At 45.9% G+C, this 12065-nt stretch overlaps 1 protein-coding gene across 16 annotated transcripts in view; it reads left to right on the forward strand.

Moving 5' to 3' along the window:
• ZBBX (zinc finger B-box domain containing) overlaps nt 1-12065 on the forward strand; it is an 881823-nt gene that overhangs the window by 88126 nt on the left and 781632 nt on the right. For 15 of the 16 annotated variants that reach the window (XM_029616113.1, XM_029616112.1, XM_029616111.1 and 12 more), the window contains one exon: nt 5214-5327. The exons of the other annotated variant lie outside the window; for it this stretch is intronic. In XM_029616113.1, coding sequence (XP_029471973.1) covers nt 5214-5327 — 114 coding nt within the window. The remainder of the gene's footprint in view (nt 1-5213; nt 5328-12065) is intronic. 16 annotated transcript variants of the gene reach the window in all.

Genomic DNA, 12065 nt, shown 5'->3' on the forward strand with positions numbered 1-12065 from the left:
GGTTTCCCTAAAAATCACCGGACTGGCTAGTACTCGTGATGGATGTGAGCCTCCATGGTTGGGGAGCTTACTGTCAGGAGCTGACAGCACAAGGGCGCTGGAGTACAGAAAAGTTTCTCTGGAGCATCAATCGGCTGGAAGCCCATGCGGTCCGGTTGGCATGCTTGTGGTTCGGTGGACTGATTACAGGGTCAAACGGTACGGATGTTATCGGACAATGCAATGACAGTGGCTTACATCAGTTGGCAGGGAGGAACAAAGAGCCAGCAAGTGTCACAGGAATTAGCCCAACTTATGGAATGGGTGGAAGTGCATCTTCAGGAGATCTCAGCCTTGCACATTGCAGAAAAGACAATGTAAGAGCCAAACTTTCTTCTTAGTAGACAGAGTCCTGGATCCAGGAGAAATGAAATTTGTTAAATGAGTCATTTCAGCTGATAGTGGATCGCTGTGGCCTTCTGTTTCTGGACCTGTTGGTGACTTCTTTGCTGTATGAAGGTTCTTCGTTTCTTCAGTTGCAGGAGAAATACAAATTCCTTGGGCATCGATGTGCTCATGCAGGAGCGACTGGAGGGCAAGATGCTGTATGCTTTTTCCTCCGTGGCCCATGTTGGGGTAGAATGATTTGGAAGATCAAGAATCACAGGGGGATAGTGCTTCTGGTGGCACAGGCTGGCCCAGGAGACCATGGTATGCAGATTTGCAGTGGCTTCTAATGGACTCTCCCCTCCAGTTTCTGGCTCACAGGGATCTGCTATGGCAGGGGCTTGTTCTTCATGAAGAACCGACTTGATTTTGTCTTATGGTATGGCCTTTGAAGGCTCTGTTGCTGAAATGTGGATATTCTACTGCGGTGATTGCCACCTTGCCATGAAAGAGAACGTTCTCCACTTCCCTTAGCCTATGTGCGGGTTTGGCAAGTGTTTGAGGCTTGGTGTGAAGATCGAGGGGTTCTCTTCCTCGTGCAGTTAAGATCCCGCTCATTTTGGAATTTTTGCAGGATGGATTGAATAAAGGGTTGGCCCTTAATTCATTAATGGTACAGGTGGTGGCTTTTGTCTGTTTCCAAGGTCAGGGTGAATGGTGGACTCTTGTTGGCTCATCCAGATGTGCCCCGTTTCTTGAAAGGAGTGAAGCATCTTCATTCTCCCTTATGGTTCCTGGTGCCCTTGTGGAGACTTAATCTAGTTTTGGATTTTTTTGGCGGGCCCTAATTTTCGACCGATATGTAGCCTTTCCTTGAGGTTACTGAACTTGAAAATGGTGTTCTTGTGGCAATTTGTTCTGCATATAGAGTACCCAAACTGCAGGCCTTGTCTTGCCTGGAGCCGTTTTATGAGTGACTACGTCGGCGATACAGCCACATACTGTTCCTTCATTTTTGTCAAAAGTGGTCTCGGATTTTCACTTGAATCAGTCCATTTTCCTGTCATCTCTGGACAGGGAAAGAGATGCAGTGGAATATCGCCTGTTATGGGCCCTTGGATGTCAAGAGCATATCTTGAGGTATTTGGAGGTTTTTAAACCTCTCAGGAAGGCAGGGCGAATTGGCATCACAGGCTACAGTAGCTCGCTGGATGAAGGAGGTACTTATGGCCACATATGTTGATGCTGAGCAGCTGTTGCCTAGTCAGGTTAGGGCTCAATCTACTAGAGCTGAGGCAGTGTCATGGGCAGAGGTTGATTGTTGTCTCCCATTGACATTTGCCGAGCTGCGATGTGGTCCTCTTTACACAGCTTTTCTAGCTTATATGTGTTTGGACACAACCTTTGCGCGTGTGATGTTGATCAGACCACGGACAGCCTCTTGCCCTGTTCGGGAGTAGCTTTGGTTCTGGATCCACCTGTCTGGATCCACCGGAGCTGAAGGCTTCTTTAATCCTCTGGAAGGCAGCAATTGCTTTGGGTGTCCAAACTCGGGTGTTGACCCGTTTCCTAGTCATAGCAGTGAGTGGGGCAACTATGGAAGACTAATTCGCAATGAAGCTCCGGTAATAATTGGTGAAGCCTAGAAAGCATTGCAACGCTCGAAGGTCCTACTGGCTGAGGTCAGTTGTGGATCCCCTGAAGTTTTTTCCGGGGTCCATTGAGAATCCATGATTAGAGATAATGTATCCCAGAAAGGGTAAGCGATTCCGCTCAAACAGACATTTTCCAGTTTTGTGTACAAATGGTTCTCTCTCAGATGTTTGGAGGACGATGCGGACATGTTCATGGTGGGATTCTGTCTTAGAGAAGATCAGAATGTCTTCGAGGTATACGACTACGAAATCATACAGGAGATCTCGGAAGATTTCATTCATGAGGCGTTGAAAGACAACTGGAGCATTACATAGCCCAAAAGGCATTACAACGTATTCGTAGTGGCCATCTCTGGTATTAAACACCGACTTCCAAATGTCATCAGGTTGGATGCGTACCAAGTTGTACACACCTCTCAGGTCCTGTTTGGAAAAAATTCATGCCCCTTCAAGGCGATCGAACAGTTCGCTAATGAGGGGTAGCGGGTATCGATCCTTATGTGTTATTGCGTTGAGATCCCTGTAATCGATACAGGGACATAGTCCAGCGTCCTTTTTCTTTCTTCACGAAGAAGAACTCTGCTCCTGCGGGGGGATCAGATGGATGGATAAAGCCTTTCTCTAGATTCTCTTTAATATATTCCGACATAGCCTGAGTCTCAGGCTGGGACACCGGTTAGGTTCTGCCTTTGGGAGGCGTAGTGCCTGGCAGAAGTTCAATAGGACAGTTGAACTTGCTAACGGAAGCAAGGTATCCCGCTTTCTCGGCTTAGAGAACACATCGCTGAACTCAGAATACTGAGGCGCTAAACCTGGAAGGGTAACTGATTCAAGACTGGTTACATGGGGGATACCAGGTGCAGACAAGTCTTGTCATTTTTGGCCCCATGGTACCAACTGCAGGGATTGCCAATTGAACTAGGGTTCATGGACCTGGAGCCAGGATTACCGGATGAGTTGAGCGTTTTATGGACGTAGAAGGATGTCTCTTCCTCATGGAGGGTACCTACAGTGAGATGGATAGCCACTGTCTGGTGAGAAAATGAGACCTGGAAGATATTCCCCCTGGATGGAGGCAATATGAAGACTTACCTCTAGGGGTTGAAGAGGTATTTTCAAGAGTTTGACGATGTCGTCCGTAATGAAGCTACTGCTTGCTCCGATATCGATGAGAGCAGTGGTCGCAAAGGCGTGGGTCTTGATGCCCAGGGATACAGGAAGCAAGAGTTAAGGGCCAGAAACAGTTGAGCTCCAAGCTCGGGAACCCCCGCTGGGCTCAGGCGTTGCAGTTTCATGGACGGATGGTGCAAAACTGCAGACGATGTCCAGAAGTGCCACGGTAAAGGCAGAGCCCCTCTTTTCGCTGACGGAGATTCTCGGTCGGAGACAATCGCCCACGATTTACTTCCTTAGGTTCTACCATGGAGGAAGGTGATGGTGCAGGAGTCTTCGCTGGAGTGTAGGGTGCACTTGTGGGGCGTACTGGAGGAGGGCGTGGAGCCTTTACTTCTAGGTGTCTTTGCCGGAGGCGATGATCAATCCTCCCGGCAAGGGAGATCAAGTCTTCTAGCGACTTGGGAGTCTCACGGACAGAGAGCTCATCTTTCAGAGCACAGGAGAGTCCATCTCGGAAGATGGCTTGCAGACAATCTTCTTGCCACCCAAGTTCTGTGGCCAAGGTCCGAAACTCCACTGTGTATTCGGAGAGGCTCCTTGACCCTTGATAGAGGTGGAGTAAGCTATGACTAGCCATAGCCATACGACCTGGGTCTCAGAAGGTCTGCTTGAAGAGGGCAATGAAGTCAGATAGCTTGGAGAGGATGGGATCAGAGCATTCCCCTAAGGGAGAGGCCTATGCAAGAGCCTTCCCTTGCAAATGAGACAGAATGAAGGTGACTTTAGTGATCTCTTTCAAAAACAACGAGGGTTGTAGCGCAAACTGCATAAAGCACTGAATAAGGAAGCCACGAAAGGAGCGTGGATTCCCATTATATCTGGGGAGTGCAGGAAGTGCCAGTGTTGCTTTGGGAAGCATAGTGGCCAAGAGGCCCACCGGGTTGGCCATTGCTGTATCTTGTAGGGACCCGGGCTGCTTGGACTTAGGTGGGCCTCACAGGGTCTCCTGAGAGAATGAAAGTCCGGTGTACCCACGGAGACAGGGGAGCGCGATCGGGTTCCAAGGTGACTGCTGGTTGGAGCAAGGAGAACCAGAACAGAGTTGGTGATGACAAGGCAAGGAACAGAGCCAGAATCTGGAGGCATGGTCAGGCAGGCAAAGGTTAAGATCCAGAGGTCAGTCTGAGGAATGGTCAGCAAAGCAGGGGTCAGGTACCGGAGGTCAGACAAGGTCAAAGGCAGGCTGAGGTCTTGAGGCAGGCGGCAGGCAGGCAGGTCAGAAACAAGCTGAGGTCTTGAGGCAGGCGGCAGGCAGGCAGGTCAGAAACAAGCTGAGGTCTTGAGGCAGGCAGCAGGCAGGCAGGCCAGGAACAAGCTGTAGTCTTTGAGGCAGGCAGGCAGACAGGTCAGGAACAAGCTGTGGTCTTTGAGGCAGGCAGCAGGCAGGCAGGCAGGTCAAGAGCAAGCCGAGGTCAGTACCAGTAAGACAGTCCGAGGGTTCTACCTGGGTAGTCAGACAGACGAACACAGGAACAAGCAGGACACGGAACTAAGATACAGGAACAAGTTAGGAACAGAACTGGAACAGAAGGATCCTGGAACGAGACTAGGAACAAGCAGGAACAGGTACAAGCGCAGAGGCAATCTTAGAACAAACCGACCCGATTGCCAAGGCAAGGAAGCAGAGACAGGAACTTCCTTATATCGAGGGATCAATCAGGGCGTGCCGTGGAGTTAGGACCCGCCCTAGGCCCTACATGAGTCGGGGCAGTCCGCGCACGCGTATGGGCGTGGCTAACATGGCCGAGGATGCCGAGCCTCGGTGTGAGGCCTGGCATGCAGTGGAAGGCCCAGCGACCACCACCGCGAGATGCCGGGGCCTGGCTATTACCGCGAGGGAGGTCGTCCCGGAACCCGCTGTGGAACCATGAAGGTGAGCAAGCCCGCGCAACAATATTTATATGCAATCAAGGTAAATGTTTTTTGTATTTAAATTCATAGCATTTTTCTTATTGATATTATACTACAAATATTTTTTACTGATCAAAACAAGTGATACACATTTCAATTCTCCAGGCACTTACGAGAACTGCGGTTGGAAACAGTACAACTAGAGCTAGAAAACCAAGAGATGGAGCAGAAACTGAGGCAGCTACGCCTAAATATGAGTAGAGAAAAGGAAGAAAGAGAGTAAGGCAAACTTTAATATACTGAAAGATAGTTCCATCTTTAAGTACATATTATTTTCTATAAATATTATAAAAACCTATTTGGTGACTATTAAGTTAGTTTCTGTGGCCCAAGTTTACTATGTAGTAAGGTAGATCCTAATGATTCCACAGTAGTATTACCATTATGTTGATGCAGACATACATAGTAATCTATAGTTCTACATTGCTGGCCCTTTAAAACAGCCAATAGTGCACTGTCATTACTCCTGTAGGAATTCTGCGTTATGCAGTTGTGCAGAATTCCCCTCCTGCGCAGAATTCTGTATTTGCCCAACATAAATAGGTGTAAAGACTAGGAAGCAACAGTGATGGACGTGGAGCCCTGTTTTGGCTGAAAGAAAGGATTAAATAGCATCAATGTCAGCTGGAAGAGAGAGAGGAGCAGTTCTCAGAGGACAAGCAGGATGGTAGTCCTCACACATGGGTGACATCATCAGATGAAGCCCCAATGCAGAAAACTTAATTCAAATTTTCTAGAAATTTGACTAGGCATGCTGAGTATGCCCAGCGTGCTCTATACCACGCATTCACGTGGGGTCCCTCTTCATTCTTTTTCTTCCGTGAGCTGTAAGCCTCGCGGTGTGATTGAGCACACCATTGACTTTTCTCGCAGATAAGCAGGCTGAATTAGCCATGCTGTCCCGGTGTGCCCCCTGGCGGCACAGTGCGGGAACTTCTCCTAGAATGTTGAAAACTTTGCTCCTCTACGCCAGCGCAGTTCCTTTCCTGTCTCTCTTCAGTTTTTCGCTTTTCCGTGAAGCAACGGTTGCGGGTTCTTCTCTCTCTTGCCTCTCTGACAATTTTTGTTCCTCTCTCTCTCTCTCTCTCTCTCAAATATCACTTCAGTGATCCCCAAATGGCACTTTTCAGTGCTTTGGCTCCAAAAGCTCCCAGTTTCAAATTTTGCCAATGTGGCAGACGAACATATAGAAACATAGAAACATAGAAATGACGGCAGAAGAAGACCAAACAGCCCATCCAGTCTGCCCAGCAAGCTTTCACACTTTTTTTTTCTCTCATACTTATCTGTTACTCTTGGCCCTTATTAGTAACTTTTTGGTTCTAGTTACCTTCCACCCCCGCCATTGATGTAGAGAACAGTGCTGGAGCTGCATCTAAGTGAAGTATCTAGCTTAATTGGTTAGGGGTAGTAGCTGCTGCAATAAGCAAGCTACTCCCACGCTTATTTGTTTACCCAGCCTGTGCCATTCAGTCCTTGTTGGTTGTTGTCTGAATATTCCCCCCTGCCGTTGAAGCAGTGAGTTGCGTTGGATATGTATTCTAAGTGAAGTATCAAGCTTAATTGATTTGGGGTAGTAACCGCCGTAACAAGCAAGCTACACCCATAATTATTTGTTTACCCAGACTATGTAATTCAGTCCTCGTTGGTTGTTGCCTGAATATAAATCCTCTTTTCCTCTTCCCCCCCTGCCGTTGAAGTAGAGAGCTATGCTGATATGCATTGAAAGTGAAGTATCAGTCTTTCCGCCCTGCCTTTGAAGCAGAGAGCTATGCTGGATATGCATTGAAAGTGAAGTATCAGACTTATTTGGTTTGGGGTAGTAACCGCTGCAACAAGCAAGCTACTCCCCGGTTTTTTCTGAATGCAAATCATTTTTACCACATTTCCTCTTGCCGTTGAAGCATAGAGCAATGTTGGTCGCATTGACAGTGAGTCCTGGTGGTGAGTACTTTCCAATCTGGAGCAGGGGATCTCGTTTCGGAGTCCACGACTCAAATTATCCTAACCACGGATACATCTACCCTGAGGTGGGGAGCTCATGTAGATGGGCTCGGCATCCAGGATCTTTGATCCATTCAGGAATGTACTTGTCAAATTAACTTATGGAGCTTCGGGTGATCAAGTACGTGCTATGGGCTTTCAGACATCAGCTGTCCAACAAAGTTGTCCTGATCCAGACAGACAGCCAGCTAACCATGTGGTATATGAACAAGCAAGGAGGCATGGGGTCATATCTCCTGTGTCAGGAAGCAGTTCAGATCTAGTCATGGGCCTTCACCTACAAGATGGTGCTGAGGGCCATGTACTTGGTTGGGATGGAGAATGTGGAAGCTGACAGGCTAAGTCAAGGTTTCAGATCCCATGAGTGGTCTCTGGACAAGGGGGGTAGCAAATTGATATTCTGCCTCTGGGGGAGCCTGGTCGTACAACTGTTCAAGTCCCCCTGCAACAGGAAGGTGCCTCAGTTCTGCTCCTTGTACATGTCAGATGGCAAACCAGCCTCGGATGCTCTTGTCCGTCATTGGGGCAAAGGTCTTCTGTATGCATATCCTCTGATTCCCTTAGTGGCAAAGACTCTCTGGAAGGTTCTTGAAGACAGGATGACTATGATCCTCATAGCCCCTCATTGGCTGAGACAGGTATGGTTTCCACTCCTGCGGGAGTTAGTTGTCCATTCGGAAACCGATCAGTCTGGGAACTTCCCGTGATATCATCAAGCAAGTGCAGGGCAGGCCGCGCCATCTCAACCTCCAGGCCCTGATGCTCACAGACTGGAATTTGAGAGGTTGATTCTACAGCCGTTTGATCTTTCAGAAGATGTATCTCGTGTCGTGTTGGCTTCTAGAAAGCCTTCCACTAGAAAGTCCTACAGACTGAAGTGGAGGAGGTTTTCCATGTGGAGTGAGCAAAAGGCCCTAGATCCGTTCTCATGCCCTACACAAAAACTGCTTGATTACCTTCTACACCTATCGGAGGCTGGCTTAAAACCAACTCCTTTAGAGTTCATCTGAGTGCAATTGTGCATATCACTAAAGTATAGATGGTGTGCCAATCTCTGTACAGCCTATACTTGACCATTTCATGAGTGCCCCTGCTTCAGTTGAGCCTCCCCTAAGGCCTCCTGCTGTGTCTGGGGACCCTTACGTGGTGTTAGCTCAGCTGTGAAAGCTCCATTTGAACTGCTGCGCACCTGCGACATGAAGTACCTGAATTAGAAGGTCATATTTTTGGTGGCTGTCACTCAGTGCACCAGGGTTATACTAAGTTTATCATGACAGGGTGGTTTTTCGTATGCACCCTAAGTTCCTGCATAAAGTGGTGATGGATTTCCATTTTTAACCAGTCAATCATCTTGCCAATATTCTTTCCCAGTCCCATTCGCATCATGGCGACCAAGCACTGCATAGTTTGGATTGCAAGCCGAGCCTTAGTCTTTTATCTGGAGTCAGACAGAAGCCCATAGACAGTCTACCCAACTTTTATTTCTTTTGATAAGAATAGGTTGTGTGTTGCCATTGCCCAAACTGACAATATCCATTTGGCCAGTGAATTGTATCTCTTTCTGTTATGCCCAGGTGGGGACTGCATCTTGGGGGTCATGTCAAGGCTCATTCTGTCAGAGCTATTGCAGTATCTATGGCCCACTTGCAAGCAGTTCCCATGGATGAGATCTACAAGGTTTGTGACATGGCATTCTCTTCACATATTCACATCCCATTACTGTCTGAATAGGGATGGATGAAGCTACAGTAAGTTCGGTCAGTCTGTCCTTCGAAACCTGTTTGAGGTGTAGAACCTAACTCTCCCAACCTAGGGTTGGTCAGGCTGTCTCCCTCTCTGTTACCAACAGAGAGGGAGACAGCCTGTTGGTCCCCTTTTGTGTTGGGGAGCAGCCTCTAGCTAGGGATTCACCCATGTGTGAGGACTACTATCCTGCTTGTCCTCGGAGAAAGCAGAGTTGCTTACCTGTAACAGGTGTTCTCCGAGGACAGCAGGATGTTAGTCCTCACGAAACCTGCCCACCACCCCGTGGAGTTGGGTTTCTTTATTATTTCATTTTAATCATAATTCTATATGAGAAAACTAAAGAGGACGTGTGGTATAGGGCATACTAGGCAGGCTCAATGTGGCCTAGTGAAAGTTCTAGAAACTTTGACATAAGTTTTCCGCATCTGGTCTCCATCTGATGATGTCACCCATGTGCGAAGACACATTCTGCCTTTCTCGAGAACACCTGTTATAGGTAAGCAACTCTGCTTTGCCTGCTAGTCTATGTAGCCCGGAAGAGAATTGGGAGATATTAGTCTATAGTTGCTAGTCTCCTGCCTGCACAGCCCAAACAAAGGAGCTAGGATTTGAGGTTCAGTGGAGCCTGAATGAGAAATGTAGACCGCTTGTATCTTGCTAAAGAGAGGTTGGCAGACAGAGAGAAAGCTAGGGGTTCTTGCTGGGGTAAGTTGAGAGAACTGGGAGAGGGGGAACTTGCTTAAAGGGGCCAGTCAGAAAGCTCAGGGGTCTTGTTGGAGTGATGAGAAAGCTGGAGGAGGAGGGGAGCAGAGAGAGAGAGTTGGGGTTCAAACTTTGTGAGTGGCCAGAGAGCGAAAGCTGGGGATCTTGCTGGGGGAAGTAGAGAGACAAAGCTAGGGGTGGGAATCAAGCCTGAGGAGGGAGAGAAAGCTTGGGATCTTGCTTGGGGGATGGGGAGAGGGAATTTTGTGGAAAGGAGGTCTGAACTGGGGTAAGGGGAGTAGAGAGAATGAGTTGAGGGTCTTCTGGGGAAGCACACAGAATGGGGCACTCAGAATGAAAGCTGAAGAGGGGAAAGGGATGGGAAAGGAGTCCACACTGAGGGAAGGTAGCAAATGAATTGGGGGATTGTCCCAAGGGGGGAAGGGTTCAAGCCATAAGGGAGAGAAAACTAGGGAGGGCTGTTGAGCATGGGGAAGGACCATGTGGTATAAAAACTTTTTTTCTTTATTGCATTATAATTTCAAAGGCAGTGATTATATTGTGTTATCTGAAGCAATGAAATCTGCAGAATTTTAAAATATTGTACACAGAAATTTTAATATATATCTATATATTTATCTATTTATCTATAGAGAGATATAGATATATAGATATAATATTGCATATAATTCTCCCAGGCATATGTCCTGCTAGGATTTTGAAAGCAATTTGCATATCTTTGCAAAATTTACCTTTGACTTCAATGATTACATTTGTGATTTATTGCAAATATTGCAGGTATTCTACTGTTGTAAAGGGCCAGCACTGTATATACAAAAGTATAATTTTTATATCTGAGCAGAAGGTTCTTATATAATTTAACCTCTATGGTTATGTGGGAAGGAAGCATGAAGAAAATGTTTTGGACAATTAAACAAAGACATTTGAGTTTAAAGGAAAATTGCCTATTAGAACTAAGATTGTTAATGAGAACTATTTTCTTAAGCTGGGTTTGAATTTAATTATTACATTCGTTGTAACTGACTAAACCTCAGAATAAATAGTTTTCCTAATTTGACACATCCATTAAAGACAACATAGTTCTTGTAGGAAAAGCAAAACAATAAGCATTTCATATTTTTTAAATGAAATAAGTGTTAGCACTCTGTAAGTGCTAGAAAAATGCTAAATCTATAGCAGCATGTTCTAGGTAAAAAAAAAAAAAAAAAGCAATAATAGGCAAAATTGTTTGCAAAGACAGCATTCATAGGAATACCTGATTTAGAATAGGAACAACATTTTCTAAATCAGGCCTGTAATGTCTAATGCATGTGAATGGCATCAGTTATGGATACTGAACCTCTGAAATTGACAGATTCTTTTAAGAATCCTTACATATGGTATTGATCCAGAGCAGCTGCCATACTGGGTCAGACCTAAAGGTCCATAAAGCTCAGCATTGATCTCCAATAGTGACCAATCCAGGTCACAAATACTTGATAAGATTCCAAAGAATAGGTCCAGTCCTTCTTGCGCAATAAACTAGGACAAGCAGTAGTTTCCCCAAGTCTATATGGCTGATAGTGGTTTATGGACTTTTCTTCCAGGAATTTGTCCAAAGCCTTTTGAAAACCCAGCTATGCTAACTGCTTTCACCATATCCACTGGCAACTAATTCCACAGTTTAATGTATGCTGAGTAAAAAAATACTTTCTCTAGTTTCTTTTAAAAATGCTACCCATTAACTTCATGGCGTGTCTCCCAATTCTAGTACTATTGGAAAGTGTAAATAACCATTCACTATTGACCTGTTCCATCCCACTCATGATTTTATAGCCCTCTGTCATATATCCTCTTATCTGTCTCTTCTTCAGGCTAAAGAACCTTAACCTGTTTAATCTTTCCTCATAGGAGAGCCATTTGTAACACAAGAATATGTCTTCCCATTCTGGATCATACCAAGGTTCATCGAGCCCAGTATTCTGTTTCCAGCAGTGGCCAATCCAGGTCACAAATATCTGGTAGGATTCCAAAAGGCTTACCCCAGGGATAAGCAGTGGATTTTCCCCAAGTCCATCATAATCATGATTTCTGGACTTTTCTTCCAGGAATTGTCCAAGCCTTTTGTATATGGCTAACATCATTACCATATACTCCAGCAACAAATTTCAGAGCTTAATTATATGTTGAGTGAAAAAACTTTCTCTTATTCATTTTAAATGTATTGCCTAGTAACTTCAATGTATGTCCCCTAGTATTTGTACCTTTTGAAGGAGTAAACAACTGATTAGTTATCCATTCTACTCTAGTCTATTTTATAGACCTTTATAATATCTCTCCTCTATGCTGAAGAGCCTTAACTTCTTTAGCCTTTCCTTATTGGGAAATCATTCCATCCCTTTTATCATTTTGTTTGCCTTTCTCTGTATCTTTTCAAATTTTGCTATATCTTTTTGAAGATGCAGTGACTCGAATTGCACACAATACTGAAGGTGTGGTTGCAAT

This window comes from Rhinatrema bivittatum, chromosome 9, assembly GCF_901001135.1.
Source record: "Rhinatrema bivittatum chromosome 9, aRhiBiv1.1, whole genome shotgun sequence".
Taxonomy (NCBI): Eukaryota; Metazoa; Chordata; class Amphibia; order Gymnophiona; family Rhinatrematidae; genus Rhinatrema; species Rhinatrema bivittatum.